Source organism: Perna viridis, chromosome 12 (genome assembly GCF_037379345.1).
Source record: "Perna viridis isolate PV_CMFRI_1.1 ecotype Kerala chromosome 12, ASM3737934v1, whole genome shotgun sequence".
NCBI classification, from domain to species: domain Eukaryota; kingdom Metazoa; phylum Mollusca; class Bivalvia; order Mytilida; family Mytilidae; genus Perna; species Perna viridis.
The window spans coordinates 24,686,558-24,706,437 of record NC_142456.1 but is presented as its reverse complement, the minus strand read 5'-3'; the positions used below and the strand labels follow the sequence as shown (position 1 = coordinate 24,706,437).

At 34.1% G+C, this 19,880-nt stretch overlaps 1 protein-coding gene across 2 annotated transcripts in view; it reads right to left on the bottom strand.

Annotated features, from left to right (window-relative positions):
• Positions 1-2,582: 2,582 nt before the first annotated feature.
• Positions 2,583-19,880, bottom strand: part of LOC148601779 (lewis-type alpha-(1,3)-fucosyltransferase-like) — a 40,582-nt gene continuing 23,284 nt past the window's right edge. For both annotated transcript variants that reach the window (XM_088554954.1, XM_088554953.1), the window contains exons 2-3: positions 6,258-6,277; positions 2,583-3,767 (exon numbers count right to left, since the gene is read on the bottom strand). In XM_088554954.1, the coding sequence (XP_088411080.1) occupies positions 2,656-3,767; positions 6,258-6,277 (1,132 nt within the window). In that variant the 3' untranslated portion in view covers positions 2,583-2,655. The remainder of the gene's footprint in view (positions 3,768-6,257; positions 6,278-19,880) is intronic.

Below are 19,880 nucleotides of genomic sequence, written 5' to 3'. Positions count from 1 at the left end.
TTGTACAACTATAGACTGAATAGACTGACCTATATTATCAATGTTACTTTTATTTACATAATTCTTCCGAACTGATGCAAAAATATCAAGCTCTATTTCTAATTCATCTAACATGCCCTCATGACCATTCCTCATGTTATTAACAAAATCTGATCGTTTTGTTCTCGTTCCATTTGAGAACCCCTTCATTTTCTCGACCACAATCTTTTTCACCAATGTTATAAACATTTGAGCATTGAATTTCAATATGTAAAAGACAGTGTTCATCTGAAATGTATGAATTAAAATAGTCTAACAAGAATTCTGTGATAAATGATTAAGTACCTGACGATGACAGTAGATATTTATCAATTACACTTGTATCGTTGCATGTTCTTATCCCAATACATTTAACATTGCATAACTTGCCATTTCATATATAAACATCATTTCTTCGGCAGAACTGAATTAACTTATGACCATAATAATTTACATTACAGAAGCACTCACTACTTCCTTGAAGTGGTATTTTGTGAAAAGGCAGATTTTCATAATTGTACATATAAGACATTACATAAACATCACAATCCAAATTTAGTATATCAACATTATTTTCATCAACCAAGAACATAAAATAACAAAACAAATACATACAAAGTATCAAAAGAAAATGAGCAATTCGGACTCCGCTAACATTGGGAGCATGGACAAGGTGCACCGGTAGGGTAAGTGTCCTCTACTTTTCTAGAAACACCCACCAAGTCCAGGGTAGACGAAAGAGGAAATTAAAACTGTGACAAGTTGAACAAAACAGCTTTCATGGTTCAGATAGATACACCGTAATGATCTACGAGTTCAGTTCATGATGACGATCATAAAACTTCCGTAGTTATGACTTCAATATTGTATCAACATAACCCTGTTCAAGATGCCTAATTGTAGGAAGTCTAGCGCGATACAATAAGGTAGCTACGGTAAGCTCTGTCATAACGTACGAGTTGTGATAAGACAACTCCATACGCATGTGCTGAAGGGATGTTGGCACAGATGAAAGTAAAGTCGAGAAATAAGGAATGAAAAGTCATCACGTTTGTCGTATAGTTTAGCCACTAGTTTTCATTTACCATCGACCTCTGAGTGTAAGTTAAGATATGAGACTGACTTCACAGTGTCCATAGTATCCTTTATTTCAAGTGCTCGGGTGTAGATAAAATGTATAAAATCCCCGGAACTAGGATTGTTTAACGATAACACGTCATCTATACAGCGAAACTGAGCTTAAAGGATCTAGCTAAACGATGTTCCTTCTTGTAAATCAGATCAACCATAAAGTCAGCCTCATAAGAGTAAAGGAATAGGTCATTAAGTAGAGGAACACAATTTGTTCCCATTGGAATGCCAACCCCTTTTTGAAAACGCGTTCACCATACTTGACAAATACGTTGCCGATAAAAAAAATTCAGCATTTTGAAAACATTTTCGGTATATATGGAAGATGATATGAAATTGTTTTTACAAAGTATGAAGATTCTCTACCAAGAACTACATATTTGAATCTAGTTGTACCTTCGTTTTGAGTAATTACTGCCGTTATTTTCTACGTCTACCACTGATAATAAACATTGGATGTAATACATTTTGCAGACAAAAGCAATGTTGTTTTGGGCTTTGTCTGCTGGTACGACAACATATTCGTCATAAATAGAAGACAATGTTTTGCTTCATCTGGGTCTTTGAAAACTATTGACACTCATTGACCTTCTTAAAACTTTCATACGTTTCTTTTTATTATCTTCATGATGTAGGGTTTATTATTCAATATTTAAAGACTAGCAGACCAGATTCTATCTTTTAAAACATTCATTTATTTTTAGAATTGCAAGGTGCATCAATCTCGTTGTTTAGAGGTTGGATTTGTCATTCCAAGCGTCTAAGTTACATCACATATTACCAAACGTTCTCATTCAACATATTTGATTCTTACAGTGTACACTGAATTGTAGTGATATTTGCCATTGTTCGTTTATTATCCAACATGGCTCATGTAATGAATAGCAAACTGCACGTGTTTGTTCTTGGCGATATGTATAGAATATGACATGATCGGTAACATTTTCTAAATAGAACGAAACTACCAAAACATTTGAAAGGCAGCAGATCTGTTTTTTTTTTCTATAAATTGGTGATTTGATTTTTCGATTCTGCTTACGCATATTCAGAATGCGTATTTTACATAGTATGACATTTTTTTTTAAATTGCATTTTATGCTATGTAAGTAAATACAATGAAATTGTTGTAGTGATGGGCGGGCGGAATCTAGCAAGATTACCCAGGGGTCAATATCCTATAGTTCTGCGTTGGACCATATTGTGTCATATTTTTCAGTGGTTCCATGCGTAAGTTTCGCGATATAACATTTTATAGTCTACGAAAATGAGCTCAATGTACTGTAGTAAGAGATTAAATAATGGTCTTTTCAAATAGAGAAAGTGTCCTTGAGTGATACTACATTGTTAGATCGGTTTGGTTTTGACATGCATGTTTCAAATTTTTTCCATTTTGCCTGATTCTTGCAAATACTTACACATAATGAAGACACATACTCAAAAAGTGAATTTATATATACCCCTAAAAACTCCAAGGATTCTAGTGTTTTGTATTCTTGTATTCTTCCATCAAAGATCTTTTGGAGAATAACATTTACTTTCCCAAAGCCAAGTGGATACGTCCAATTTTTTGTTGGGTAAAAATTCATTTTTGTTTAACAGTTTACAAATTTTACACATATCAGATGTTTTTCGTCGATTTATATATTTGTCCTTTTCTCGTAAGTATGAAATATATTTTTGTTCATCATTCCCCAGCTTCTTCAAATATTCCGCTAAATGAGACGCCGATTTAAAATCAGACGTATATATAAACGTGTCGTTCGGGAGGTAAAGTTTACTATTCGGAGCACCCCTGATCACCGGCAACATATCAACACCCTCGGTGTACAAATCGAAAACTTTTTCAGTCATGTAGTCATCGCACAAAGAATTTTCGAACGCAAGGTAAAACTTGTAGTTTTTTGAATATTGTCGTCTGCATCTTTCTCTACAGTCAATTTTTTTCCCACAAGATCCAAAAATATCCACTTGAATGATTTTCTTCATTTGTCTGACGTACTTTTCACGCTTAGATTCAGTACTGCAATGACTAACTATCCATAATACATCTTTAGTTTTCTTCCTGAAAATCTCTGAATAATTTTTGATGGGTATTTTTTCTGTGGCTACGATCAAACCATATGGAGAAAATATTTCCGACGTGCTACGGTACGTCATTGTCCAGTCAAATTTATTTTTCCATTTCGAGCTCAACCAACCACGATGTGTATTATGGGGAGCTTCGTACGTAACAAATACCCACTTTGGAGTCAGAGATAAACCTTCCGGTGGATTACGTGGCATCACGTTATGATAGAAGAGCAGTACATCACTATTGTTTACTTGAGATGTATCATCGGTTACGTAACAATTATTAAATTCACACTCTAAAACCTGAACTGTCTTACGATTATAATTAACAATTTCGGGACGTTTGAACCAAGTTATCAAGTATGTAGATTTTGACAGTTTTGAAACATTATCACCTCCCTGCACTGATTTAGACCAAAGTCCTGATATTTTTAAGGAACGAAAGTCTTTTGACCAATTATAATTTAGGTCCATATACTCTATTGCTACAACTAAGAATACTAATATCAGCAATGTTGCAATGAAGAAAACCATCAAAATCGGTTTATCTGAAATAAAAATATTGACATTAGCTATAAGTTCTATGGAACATACCTAACGAAACGTAATATTCGGGTCGTTTTAGGAACATTAATGTTCGGGTCGTTTAAGGAAAAAAACTAATAACTATTTCGTCATTGACCGGGCTAATTCCTTTCTGCAGACCTACATCATGTATAACTTCTTCCTCGTTGACGCTTGGTACATGTTTCACTACGCTAGGTTATAGGCTTAGTTTAGCAGGATGTGAAAACTGCTCATCATTAATCCTCGAAGTTGTTTTCGTTGTACTGGATTGCATTAGGGTGGTAGTGGTTGAGGTGGGGGTAGTATTTAGTGTGGCAGTAATGTTAAACCTTCGAAATTGCGAATATACCCCCTTTCACGAAGGAGATTGTAATTTAGGAAATATAACCAGCGACCAGAACTCACAAGTAAGCCCACGCGGTTCAGTGGATATTTTGTACTATGGCTGTAAAATCATATCGTAAAGTTTTTTTTTCTAATTATCTACCAACATAAATGGCAGACTTTGTCAACCCTAGAGGTGATTCATGGTAGGGAAAACCAGGATTCTAACGGGTGGATCAAAAATCGCTTTGAGACGGTTGCTGCCTGCCGAAACGGGATGGAAAACCCTTTCATTTCATGAAATGTTTTATAGTAATAGCCCTGAATATTTATTTTCCTTAGTTTCCTCACAAACGTTTGATTTACATGTACATAGAACTAGAAATGTTTTTAATTTAACGAACTATCCGTTGCAGAATGGGCTGGGCTGGGCTGGACTGTAGTTCATTAAATGTACATTTGTACTCAAACAAAATTGTAAACTCTAATATATGCACATGTGGTCAGATAGATTCTGTTTTCAAGTTTATTAGAAAACAATCTTCAGGATGGTTTAATCTCCTACCTGCCCTAAATGGAAATGACCTTATGAATAAAGACGAAAATATTTTTACGTCTCATTTTTTTTAAACAGTAAGAGATTTAATTGAATATTTCGAAAAACCGGACCACTTGGTTTGTCTTTCACTCTTCCATTTTAGGCAAATATTAATTTATGGTTTTATATATATTTAAACTTGTTCTGAATCCTTTTTAGAATGTAATGTATACTAGCTTGTATCGCTCATGTAATTATATAATAAAATACTGTTTAAACTTAAAAAAAAACTGAAAAACTGAAAACCCGGCCAGTTTTTTAACGACACTTTTTCAATCTACACACAATATGTTTTTACTTAACTATCTGCTTACATATATGAAGTTTTGAGAAAACCTCATTAACCCATCCCTAAAATCAACCAAATCAAGAACGATAACTTCTGCAAGGTTTCAATTTTATACATTATCTGATATTTGTTTGTTTGTTTGTTTGTTGGGGTTTAACGTCCGAGCAGCAGTATTTCAGCTATTTTCAGACGATGAACATGAAATTGATGATAAAATGAACATGAAATGATGATGAAATGAAAAAGGGATGGGACACAAGGACAATGGGGTCCACAAATTTTGATTGCCACTGGAAATAGAGAGAGGTGGGTAGGGTCGGGCAATTTAGCCTCCTGTGGCGGAACCCTATGGTTCCTACTCCGGGAGATTACCACAGTAGGGTTCTTTAACATGCGAGGAACGTGGCATCTTTCCCAACACGGTGCACCTCTATGGGTTGCGGTCAGATTTTCCGTATTATAGCCTGACAACCCCAGCATGTAACACGCCAGGGGTACCCCATTCCACCACCTGGGGCACACATCCCAGTTGCTCTGTGGGCAGAGCGCCCTAGCCCCCGGCTAGGGTTCTGAGCACTATTTAGTCGCCTTTTACGACAAGCTTAGCGCTGCTGCAGGCCTATTCTTTTAACACCCGGACCTGCACGGGGCCATTATCTGATATACTTTGTATCTGATAAGTGCAATTTTCAACGGAATAACAATCTAAAACTGGTTAAAGCGGTATCTGAATGTAGTGGGTATGAACTACCATGCATGAATCACCTCCTGTCTAATTCTTTTTTGATAGGACCGCTACCTAAGCATGCACGATCTGATTGTCTACTATCGTTAGTTTGCTGAAGCCGACAAATGCAAAAAAAATATATAATCGATTTTTATATATTTAAGGGGCGGATAAAGAAACTTTGGAGGGGGATTTAGAAAAAAAGTCGGTTTTACGTTATTATTATGTACGCAACCAACAAAAAGATCGAGAAAAAGTGAGGGGTTCCATTAATTGCTCTTTTACATAAACGTGTCGTCTATGTTGTTGTGTTACCTTACATGTTGTGTACCCTGAACATTTTAAATAGAATGTAACGTACACATATAACAAAAGATGTACTAGTTCATTTGCATGTAACGGGTTGCGTATTACACTTAAACGCTAATGGTGTGCGCGTTATACAGTGAGCGTGAACGGGGTGCTCTTAATAAATTAGTAGTCATATCGAGGCAGGTTAAAAAGCCGTTTTCATTTTATTCTAATAAACATACCTTTCATGTTCGCATGTACCCTGTAACAAAAAACAGAAACAACATTTCAATTAAAGATTCAAACTTAAACGAAAATGTGTACAATGAGCCATACCCTTTTAGTCGTTCTAGGTTTTTAATACTAATACGAAGACATATAAAACAACTGAGCAGCATTACAAGTTTACATCTTTTTAAATAGAAGAAATAATTGCAACACATACGGATAAGGAGTGTTTGTTTTTTCATAGCTTACATGAATTTACTTAGATAAAGATAAATATTGGAAGAAATCACAAAAAGTTAAGTCCAGTGATGGATCCAGAAAACTTGGAAAAAGTAAGTTCCTTAAGTTCCTAAAGACAGAAAGCTGCTTTGTCTCTTTAGAGAAAAACGATTTCCCGTGCACGCCTAGAGAAAAAGTAGGGAAATTGTTCCGGCCTCGGTTTCATAAAAAAATCGCAAATTGAGACATATTTTCATTTCCAAGTTAATTTTGATTGGTTGGAATTTAACTTGACGAAGGATTTATGCTTTCAATTTTGAATTCAATTGAATTAAAGGAAAAGACCATTAAATACTTTTTTGCTTTTATAGTTTGCAAATATTTAAAGTTTCGTGTATCATAAACCCCCTATGTCAAAGTACATGATTGCCGCCAATTAATATTTAGATACTACATTCAGACAATGTTTAACAATCTACAAAGAAACCTGTTCTTAAAACCATAAAATTTACAAGTATTATAGCTTTCTAAAAGGCTATGGAGTGCTTCGCTGTGTCATAAATATTGTCGTTCGGAAATCCTTCTGTATTTAAAGCGACTGTTGTAAATTTATAGCAAAAAATTCGGTTCTTAAGAAAAAAAGCAATCTCTTTTGACAATTCTATGTGCAAACCTCTTTCAAAAAAATGTTTTAAACGACATACAAAAGTTCAACAATTCTATTTAGATGATAAATATTTTTTTTTGATTGATAACATCAACACACAGTCAATGAAAAAAACTGTGTGTATTTCTATTTATAGATCATTTGCCATACAATATAAGAATTAATTGTGCACTAAAACTATTTTAAACATGAATACATTCCAAGCAGTACATAATCATTTATTAAACTGAATAGTTTTCTGAGCTACCTTATTAATGTAACTACACATCATATACAAATTAAAGTAGTCTGCCTAAGCGTATTCATTCTATCAAGTTTGACACTTAATTTACAATTTGGCAAGTTTCTCATTTTTAATGTACGTATACACATTCTATCCTTTTGATGTCGCTAATATTGTTGGCGATTTCTTGCAGTCGTAATCCAGGAACACATAACAAAACTGTCGATATTAGTTAAGATGGACCTGAGATTAAATGTGTCTTCACATTTCTGGTTCAAATTGAAAATCCATCAAGGACGTGGAAGCCTCGTATATTAACATATATTCAGGAAGTACGGAGTATCGCAAAAGAGAGACACAGCTTCTTCATGAGCACGTCTCACTGCCACCATTCATAGAGAAATCGTTTTGTTTCTGTTAACCCTGTTAACATTTCATTGGTATACATGTACAAATATACACTCAGCTACAATTTTGTAAATATGGAAAAACACACAATGTTCAAATATCTTATGATAATAGACAACATATCATGACATTGTCAAATGTTTGTATTTTTTTCTGAGCATGATTCATTATTTTTTAATTTTCAATTTTCTTTCAGATTCCAGTACTCTTATGAGGCTGACTTTATAGCTGATCTGATCAGAAAGAAAGACTATCCTTTGGCTAGATCCTTCAGTCTCAGTTTCCGCTATATAGATGACGTATTATCTTTAAATAATCCTAATTGCGGGGTTTTGATTCATCGCATCTACCCAAAAGAACTTGAGATAAAGGATACTACAGACACTGTGGTGTCAGCCTAATATCTTGACCTCCACTTAGAAATCGATGGTAAAGGAAAACTATTGACCAAACTTTACGAAAAACGTGATGACTTTTCATTCAGAATTGTCAACTTTCCTTTCATCTGTAGCAACATCCCTTCAGCACTTGCGTATGCAGTGTTCATATCACAACTCATACGTTATGTCAGAGCTTGCCGAAACTAGCAGACTTTTTGTATCGCGCTAGAACTCTAACAAATAGGCATCTGGAACAGGGTTATGTTGCTACAAGATTGAAGTCATCACTACAGAAGTTTTATGGTCATCATGAACTCGTGGATCGTTATGGTGTATCCATCTGCACCATGAAAACTGATTTATTCAACGGGTCATAGTTTTCCTTTCCTCGTTTGTCTACCCCGGACTTGACTTGTTATGAGCAACTCGGCGGGTGTTTCTAGAAAAGCAGAGGACGCTTACCCTACTGGTGCACCTGGTCCATCCTCCCAGTTTTTAGTGGAGTCCGAGTTGCTCATTTGCTTGTATTACTTTGTATGTATGATTTAAGTTACTTTGTGTTCTTTGTTGTGTATTTGGTGTTTTCCATGTCTGGTCTTTGTCCCTGGATTACATTCTTTTGATTACCCCTATAACCTTGGTTCCCATGATTACTCTTAAATAAAGGAAGATTCTCGCTGTATACAGCTTGGTCGAGAAGAAAGTAAAAAGTGCCCATTTTTTCTATATCAATCATTGGTATACAACATCATATCCATGAAATGTTTAATTTATATTATAGTAAAAATTGAAAATCACTGAAAAGCGCCCACACTCTTAGGCCAGTTACCCATTTCGGAATTTCAAGACTATCCACTAATATTTCACCAGAAAACTTAATATACTAGACGATACAGTGTAGTTCGACAAAACTTGGAAAAATGATAATGCAGTTGATAGTGAAATGAAAGACATTTTTCGAAAAGTATCGAACATTTTAAATTGCGTGCCATGTTTTATTTTCTTCAAAGAAATGTGGAAACTTAGAGGTAAACTTTTACTTCGTCTGCTATCTTGAAATACATGTAACATTGAGTGACATCCTATCCCAAATATACTGCAAAAAACGTTATTCAAGCAGGAATCAGAGACGATTTCTTTTCCATATGAAAATACAATTATGAAATACATGTATATAAACAAAAGGAAAACAGAAATATAGTGAAGCAAAAACCAGTTGATCATTTATCTAACCAAAGATAAATAATTCGTCAAAAGTTTTGCCTCAGAGCGTCAAAAAAGTTAATCTTATTTTCATCGTTTTCACATATATATATAGATGACGAAAAGATGTGTTGTACTTGTGTATTCGAACATGTACATTTTTGCCTAAAGTTTTGGGTCTCATCATTATAGACTAGGATTACTTTAAGACCAGGTTTCCACATGTATTCGATGGAAGAAAAAAAAACAATTGTAATTCTAAAACATTAAAAAAACCCACAAATAAACAAAACAAAACAAAAATAAAACAAACAAACAAACAATTGTATCGCTTTTTCGTTGCGGAAATAAACAATAACTGACTAGTATTGAAAATTAAAGCAATTATATGTCTGAGGCTGATGAATAGGGTAAACGTCAGTTAAAGTTAAGATTTTCCAACACAAAATTACCAGTCTAAGTTTAATATTCAATGATATGTAAGTTTGCAGTTCCTATACGGGAAACCGATATCATTGTTTACATTTGGAAGCTTCTTCATGGAATGGGTTTATCCCGAAAGACTCAACGGTTTAATTGTTAGAGAATACAAAACTCATGTACGTCTAACATAAGCAAAGTTGAAATACAAGACCTACTGCAATTTACATGTTATATTATCATATAATTACATTGTAAAAAAATCACAATTAATGTTTTTTATGACTTGGTTCTACATGAACAAGTAATACAAGCTGTGTCCAATTGTTCACTTGGGCCATCGAAAAAAAAAACATGTTTTAATCTGAATCTGAGGTGGTAAAATTACAATTGTCCCAGTGAACAAACATGTATTAAAGTTTTTCTTCTATCAAAATATCATGCATTGTTTTATATACTCTTCGTGTTGTCGATGAGCATGCGCGACACAAAATGTATATACCTCCACGGTGTAAAGGTTGAGTAGAACAAAAGAATTGTTCTTTGAAAGGGCTGAAAGTTGGTCTTGAATACGACTGAAGGTTTCATTAACCAAATAATCAAAGGGTTGAGAGCAGACAAAAATAAAACATCAACATTCTTTTGTAAACATGGACCAAGTGTTTCTAGAAAATAATAATAAAAAACACGCCTATTCCAACGCCCATTCTTATACTTATATTTCTGATTGTATATTTTTGTTTATCTGTTTACTTTATCGAACGTCTGCCTCTAGTCAGTGTAATTAGTGTTGTTGAGTTCCATTCCAACAAATCTTCAAAACTCCACTGCTGTATATGAGGCTAAAATATTTTGAGTTTTTTTTTAATAACCTCAAGTTTTTTTTTATTTATTTAAATGCGCGTTTTTTATCTTTGTTTTTATTTTGCACAATACACGAATATTTTTTTATCTTGCACCGTATCATAGATTTCGCGTTTCCCGGAGAAATGTTAGAAATAATATCAGGATATTTGTAGGACAAAAGTAGTTTGAAGCTGGTTACTGAGTTCATTATCGGTCAATTATATAATGATAATTATCCATTTGATATTTTTTAAATTTTGAACCAATTATTATGATACGCACTTTCAATTGTACCAGCACCCGCTGATACTTAGGCAGTTTTGATGAGGAAGGATGGCCGTCCGCCTGTTTATTCATTACATCTTCCCCATTGTATCCCTATCGTCATAACTACAAACACCAGGCAATATGTCTACCTTAAAGGACCCATACTGCTTGTTCTGCTCTTAACAAAAGTTGCAAAAACAAACAAACAAACAAACAAACAAACAATTCAAACTAAAACAAAACTTAAAATGAATCATAACTCTGTCAAAAACCTAATTTTTCTAACATTGTATTGAAAATTTTCTGCGCAAAGCCATTAATGCAGAGATTGAATAATTGTCTTTTCAAATACAGAACGTATCCTTGAGTGATATTTTATTGTCAGATCGGTGAGATGTTGACATGCATGTTTCTGATTTTTCCTATTCTGACTGATTCTTACAAACACTTACACTTAAAAGTCATCTTAGAATTTGGTGGAACGAACATTTTGGTTTCTCCTTAGGACAAAATGTTCTGTCCTTTTGTATCTCTTTTCACCAAAATAATTGTATAAATAACTTTTGCTAGTCATTTTTGTTATTTCATGAAAATTATAAATAATTATATTTCACGATTTATATGAATTTAACTATACACAAAAAAGTATTGGCTGAGACAAATAACTGGGCAATGAAAAAGACTACGCCTGTCCACTTATAAAAAAACAAAACAAAACAAAACAAAAAAACAAAAACAAAAACACAAAAAAAACAAGAAAAAACAAGAAAAAAAACATACAAACATTCAAATTAAATTTTTAGGCAGTTCGTTGAAGCAAACAGTGATCTGTGTATGAGTCCCATAATCGTGTTTAGAAAGCGAGAAGTTCTTCTCGTTTTTTGTCAGCTTTTCCTTTCCGTTAGGCATACATCACCGCGTGGCAAAAACACAACTACAATGCACACTAATTTTAGTGAGAATTTGAGAAAATTGCCGGAATTTTAAAACGGCAAAAACCTGTTTAGTCTTCAATGCTTCAAAGTGTTTTCACTGGAATATTTGCTGAGCTTTATTCAGCTCTTTCATCTGAACAAAGTTCTGATTATGATATTGTAAAAAGAGAAGTTTTGAAGGCTTATGAGTTAGTGCCTGAAGCTTATAGACATAATTTTAGGTCTTATTAGAAATATGATTCACAAACTTATGTAGAGTTTGCTAGAGAAATGGAAGATTATCTGATGTCAAAGAAGGTAGATAAACCTTTTGATAGATTAGGACAATTGATTTTGAACTGTTCAAGCAGTGTGTTCACTTTGATTTAAAGGCCCATTTAAATGACAAAAATGTAGAATCATTACAAGATGCAGCTCTTGCTTCTGATAATTACAGCTTGACACATAAGAAAAGTTTAAAGAGTCCATATTATATTGGTCATAATTTTGTTGGTAGTTTGAAAAATCAAAATTCTGGAAACACTGTTGTGACAAATACAGGAGTTTCCCAAGGTATAGTTCAGTCAAGTCCAGTTAGGCCAAGTCCTAAAAAGGATTCTTTTGATAAAAAGTGCGTGTCTTGTGCCCTTTATGACAGAGGCATTTGTTTCACTTGATAAAAATCCTGCTCCCAAACTCATTCGTATTTTAAGGGAAACCAGTGCTTCTCTGAATGTTTTTGGAACGTGTTTTGCCTTTGTCTGAGAACAGACTTGTATCCTGCTTGTGTTGTTTCCAGATCTATGGCAAAGAAAGAGCAAGATAACAAAAATTTTGAACCGCAATCAAGATCAACTTTAGTAGATCTTTCTGGTACTTTCCTTGGCAATATAGAAAGTATATTAAAGAATGAAAAAGAATCTAAAAAGACAGTTTCAAATCCACTACCTACTCTGGAAAACCATTCCCATACTAGAAAACATCTCATTGAGGAGTGGTTCAAGGACCCTGAATTCTAGCAAATTCGAGATAAAATTCCACTGCCAAAGGAGGCCGGCTAGGTTCCAGAATGTTATTATCTAAATGAAGGAGTCCTGATGAAGAAGTGGAGACCACCCAAAGCAACCTTTGATGATGAGTGGCGGAATGGGGTACACCAGATAGTAGTGCCACGGGTCTACAGGCACGACATCATAAAGCTTGCCCACTAAACCCTTATGGCAGGTCATCTTGGCGTAAAAAAGGCTGGTTTGAAGATCTTGTAAAATTTGTACTGGTAAAGACTTATCAAAGAAGTTAATGCATTTTGCAAGTCCTACCATGAATGTCAGATGGTTAGTTAACGTATCCAGCCTGCACCACTCATGCCAATCCAAACTCTTAAAGAACCGTTTAGTCGAGTTATTATTGACTGTGTTGGGCCACTTTCAAAAAATAAATCTGGTAATTCATATTTACTTACCATAATGTGTGCCTCGACTCGTTTTCAAGAAGACATTCCATTAAGGAACATTTAAGACTCAAGCCATAGTGAAGGCTTTGGTTAAGTTCTTCCAAAGTCTATAGGTTCTGATTTTATGTTTAACCTTTGAAACTGTTTAAAGAAAACTGACTGAGTGAACAAACGAATTTAAATCTTTTAGATTACGTATCTAACTCTAAAGAAAGGCTGTTTAATGCTTTACAACTAGCTCGGAATTATTTGAAAATTCGCAAATCTCGCAAATTAAAATGGAAAATTGTTATGACAAAGATGCCAGGAACAGAGTTTTTAAACCTGGTGACAATTTTGCCAATCCCTTGTCATCCATTACAAGCTATGTACTGTGGGATAGTAAGATAAATGATCTAAATTATGTTGTCAAAACACCAGGTCGGTGTAAAAATACTAGAGTGTGTCATGTTAATATGTTCAAAAAGTATTTTGAACGCTCTGACAATTGTAAACCAATTTCCACAATTGTACCTATATTACTAGTTCAGAGGTAAGCGAGTTGAAAGAGTTTTTGAACGGCATGTGAAATTGAACATTTCAGACATTTTGACCAATTTAGATTCACGATTAGTACGTCTGAATTTTGATCGAAGAGTTGAAATTAAAACTTTGGTACATTCTTACAAAACAATTGTTCCCAGATGTACCTAAAAAAGACAGTTGCTGCTTGCCATGATGTTGATGTTGCTCAAGCTGCTCCTATAAAACAGCATCCTTACAAGCTCAATCCTTTAAACTAAACGTCGTGGGGAAAGAGGTCAAATATATGTTAGAAAATGACATCATTGAGCCGAGTACAAGTGAATGGAACTCTCCTAGCGTATTGTTTCTTTCACCTGATAAGACCTTGTCACAGATTTTCGAAGGTAAATTCTGTTTCGGAATCTGACTCCTGTCCTATACCCAGAATAGACGACTGCATTGATAGAACCGGTAATGCCACATTTGTCATTAAATGTGACCTGTTAAAAGGTTATTGGCAATTTCTACTGACAAAGAGAACTCGGAGGTATACAAGATGGCTTGTTTCGTTACAACGTTATGCCATTTGGAATAAAAAATGCACCAGCAACATTTCAGAGAATGATCAATAATGTTATTGTTGTGATGCTTACATTGACGATTTACGATTAATCTTGGAAAAAAATTTTTGTAAAGCTATACTTTACTACTTTGGACACACCGTAGGTTAAGGGCAAGTTAAACCCCTAATGGCTCAGGTGGAAGCAATTGTTCAGTTCATTACTCCTACCAACAAAAGGCGACTTTTGAGACATTTGGGCATGAATGGTTTTTTACCGAAAATTTTCTTCAAATTTCGCCTATGTGTTGAAAACACAACTTCTTCGGAAATATTCCAAATTTCTGTGGATTGACAAATAGAAGCTATCTTTGGAAATAGCAAATCACTTTTAATCAGCAGACCGGTCTTTAACACTCCTGATTATGAAAAACCTTTCAAACTGTCGATGTCAGTGATGTTGGAATGAAGCTGTGCAGTACCAGGAGACCTCTGATCTAGTTGACAAACCAATGTCATATTTTCTCTAAGATATTTGATAAACATAAAAAAAAAAATATTCTACTATTGAAAAAGAATGATCTGCAATTTTGTCAACTTTACAGTATTTTGATGTTTATTTAAGTTTCAATAGACATTCAATCTTTGTTTTAATGGATCATAATACCATTACATTCCTAAATAGAATGAAAAATGAAAATTAGAGACTGACCAGATCGAGTTTGTTACTACAATAATATGACATTGTAATTGAACATATTAAAAGAAAATAAAATAATACACCTGATGTACTATCTTGATCTTGAACTGATATTTCATACTATATGTATACAGTATTTGTTGTATGTTTCAAATTTTTCATTGCATTCAATTTTTCTTTTAAGGGGGTGGTGTTAAGGTGCCGTATATTTATAATAATTATAAGATTGTTTGGCTTGATCTGTTTGACCTTTATTGCTAAGTATATAAATGGCACATTTGCAAACATGTTATTTCAATAATAGAACTTTCTAGAATGTGCAAACAAACAAGTATTCCTTATTTGACTCATTAATGATTAATTGTTATTTAAATTGTTCTATAACTTTCTTAGTATTTCTACATTTTTATGATAGTTTATATAAATACTGGACATCTGAAAAACTGACTGATGAATGATAAATGCTGTTTTGTGAGTAGATTCATTCTTTACTACGGGACTTCTGAGGACAACTTGGATGAAGTCCTTGAAATTATTCTGTGCCGGACTAATACTATTTAAATTAACTTTGGGATTCTTGCCACATAACAAAATTCAAAAGTGGACATCAAAAGTTGGACGGATTAGCAAACTTTTCAGACTGTAAATTGATAAGTATTTTTTGTAATTATAATTACTGTACATTATTCCACATTACTTGTTCAGTTTAATTCAAATCATTGAGACTGTAATTTGTCTCTTGTTGGCTGAATTTTTTAAGAGGTCATTTCTGATCTTGACGTTTTTGTTGTAACAACTGGCATAGATGGTATATGTGTCAAAATGTTAACAATTGGACAAATTTGTTATAGGTTCTATCAGGGTTTGTTTTCCAAATGTTAAAAATTGGAAAACAAACCCTGATAGAACCTATAACAAATTTTGTCAATATGTCATTCGAACAATCTATTATTCCCGACGCTGTAAACAAGCAAAGGTAATACCACTACATAAGAAAAATAGCCAGTTGCAAGTAAGAAATTATGGGCCTGTCAAAATAAGACAATATAACAGAAGTCCAAGAGTAGAACAACCAGTTATAGATTGCATTCAGTAAGATATGTTGGGCCACACTGGAATAAGTTGCCTAAAGAGATTCGTGCGCACACCGACCTAAGCCTGTTCAAACGTTCAATTAACAACTGGGATGGCAACTCTCGCAGATGTGGCTCCTGCAGATCTTAAAACTTGTTTTTCATTTCCTGTATGTATTTATTTCGATCGGTTCTCTTATTATAATTAGTATTTTATGTTGGCTTATTGAACATTTTAGATAATGCATATGCTAACTAGTATTTAGTGCTTGAATATGTCTAAATACATTTGTGCTGTATGTATGCTAGCTTCAGCTATATTTACGGTCTTACGTGTGCGTGAGTGTCTGATATGTATTGTGTTCTATGTGTCCTATTGCATGAACATGAAGTGTATCTCGTGCCTTATGCATTATGTGTATAACAAGTAAAAAAGCAAGATTTTCAACATCACTTTGGTATATTGAGTTATGATTTCAATAAAATCCACTGTAAATTAACAGATCAATCGCTACAGAAGTTTCATGGTCGTCATCATGAGCTTGTGAATCTTTCCGGTGTATCCATCTGCACAATGAAAACTGATTTGTTCAACGTTGCATAGATTTCCTTTAATATTTCATCTACCGTGGATTTGACTTTTTATGAGTAACTCGGCGGATGTTTCTAGAAAAGCAGAGGACGCTAACCCTACCGGTGCACCCGATCTATGCTCCCAGTTTTTTAGTGGATTCCGAGTTGCTTATTTACTATTGTTACTTTGTATTATTTCAGTTTTTAGAATTTTATGAAGGAGAGACGTAACTACGAGAATCAGTATAAAAGCAAACCAGATAATGACAGTCATGTTTAATGAATAAGTATTCAAGGGAACCAATGTTATAGCGGTAATCAATACTCTGCTCTAATGTTACGGATGATACAAATGTGGTCAATACATCCTCTGCCTGATCTAAACTCTGTATGCTCTTTACTTAGCAGATCATCTATTGCATCATGTATTCTTTATCATAGGACTCTTAACAGTATTTTGCTGGGTTCTGATAGTCAGATTGTACCCCGCCAGTTAGTGCAGTCACTTAAATCGCCTGTTTTGGGTAGCTTTGTAATAAGTCCTTTTGCCCAGTCATTAGGAATTGTATCGTATTTCCAGACGTGCTGAAATAAGTTGTAAAATACTTCTGTGCTGGTTTCCAGATCTACCGTCAACATTTGTGAAGTTATAGAGTCGAGGCCAGGTGATTTATCATTTTTTAACTTGAGTATTGCCTTCCTGATCTCTTCCACATCGTTCACGTGTGTCGTGAAAAGTGAACCACTGGTTTATATCAAACCTGCTACCATTACACGTATAATCATATTGATTAATGCGTTCATTTTTCGTAAAAACACGGTGAAGAAGCTTCCTTCGATAAGAATATAATGATATCAAAATTTACTTTTGGTAACAAAGTATTCACCATGCTCGAATCAGAATTAGCCATGTTCACATTTAAGTAAGTTATTTTCCATTGCGTTTAAACCATATGTAAATGGGGATTTCATTGACTGACATAGTTTGCAAAATTAAAGTAAAGCCGATACTTGTTAAAGGTAAGCCAATAGAAATATCCCTATTAGGAGATGATCCGCCACACATATATACACAGTGTTGCTTGGGATGAAACACCATAAAAGAGTTTGACTTTATAAGGATAATAAATGATGCTATAAACCCTTTCGTGTTAATTATGGGATAGTCGTTGGGCATGCATGGAGCATGTTAAATAGCTCAATATACTATTCAACGAGATATATTACTTCATTCTACGGAAAGGTTGACAGATGAAGCGTTGTTACATGAGTTAATATTCGTTCGAAAGATACTTACCCTATTTTCTTGTCTACATGTCCCCAAAATTGTAGTAACTTTGATAATCTTTGATAACCAAACATTAGTGTATGTAAGATGAATTAAAACCGAAATATAAATGTACGATATCTGTTATGTTATTGCGTTTAATGTAAACCGTCTTTAATATATACGCACCAGTGAATGCTTTTGTTGGGAGCATAAGGAAGTTCCTTCATTCCAGTAAGCATACAAATATCAAACGGTTTACAGCTTCCAAGACCACAAAATTTACATGTAACTAAATTCAGTTTTTACTTTAGGTTATGCATGATATTGTATCGGATTCAGGACACCTCTCATTATAAACAACTCACGCGATAGCAAGACCTCTCAACGGAAATATATTAAATATACAACAATAAGACCCAAAACTAATTGTATGAAGAAGAGTAAAATATGCCTATCCTAAGGGACATAACTCATACAAATATTTGGTACGCTTATGTAAACCATTTAACATCAATGTCATGTATATATCAAACTTACTTGGACTGATTTCATTTCGTTTCAAGTGAATGCTTGATAGCACTTGCCATATATATTTTCTACGCTTTCAAATGAACCAAAGAAATATATATTTAAACTATTTTAAAGCTGAAAATCTGTTACTTTTACTTAACAAAACTGTACCAAAATATTAACGAAAATAACCCTTTTAACATACACACAGCGGAAAAAAGAAGTTCTTCGCATTATAGCTAGATTGCGATATTTATTTAACATTCTGTTCTGTTAAGTATCATACTGCTAATGTTTGAAAGTTTATTTAGTTGGAATTGATGTTTAATTTGACAAGGTTCTGGCCAGGCGGTTGTTTCGCCAACGTACCACATACCACACCGGCACTGGAGAAGCTATATGGTGTTTTCGGTTTTGCAAGTCACGGCGCAAAAAATTGCAAATTCATTTCCAGTGCAGTAGCTTTTAAATGTTTTGGTGTGCCGTATCTGGGTACAGGTCTTACATCTTTAAAATCCGCATGGTCGACACTGGCCCGTTCTATTTTTTGGGTTGAGATGCTCTTATTAGAGCATCTCGTAGACTCCTAGGTCTACAGAATGGCAGTGCCGAAGTGGTATGCAGTACGTTGGCGAAACAGAACAGCCTTTCAACATGCGCATGAATGGTCATCGCAGTGACTACAAATGTCAACCAGACCTCCTTTTAAGTCGCCATCTTAGATCTCCCGGAAACACCCAGGAGGATCTCCACAACATTGTTGTTACAATTAAAGAAGGTAGTAAAAACTGGTCAAAATGTAAAACAATACAAACAACTTCTCCAGATGGAATAAACCAGAAAAAATAATTCATTTTCAGGTCTTGGTCTAAGGTTGGTACAGCACTACATGCTATACATCAATACGCCGTACTATATTTCGACTTTTCTTAATATTTTTCCACAGTTCATTCATTTCTTATATTTGATAAAAACTTCCCCTTTCTTTTTTACTCAGATTCCTTATCATTTGCTGATGTGTGCCTTTGGTAAAAGTACTATCACCAACAGCGTGCGTGATTCAGCTTCTGAATCAATTTTTGATCTTGAACTTTATTGGTTTTATGTTGCAAAAGGATATCGCTGATGCAAAATATATAATGTAAATGTTTACCATCATTTGATGATGTTAAACATATTAAGACGTTTATTTAATTTATTATTATGTTCCTCATCGGTTTTAACGATCCATCACCCAACAGTAAGAGTGATTGTTGACTTTTACTTAGACGATTAATTACATATATATATATCTATATACAACGTCTCAGAATGAATTCACTACACTACTCCTTCGGATCAAATTGATACAAGGAAGATAATGTAAGCAAAGAAAGGTCTGAAAAAAAAAATTCCCAATGATATTTGAACTTTCAAATTTGCGAAGAAATTTTTGGTCGTACTCCCCG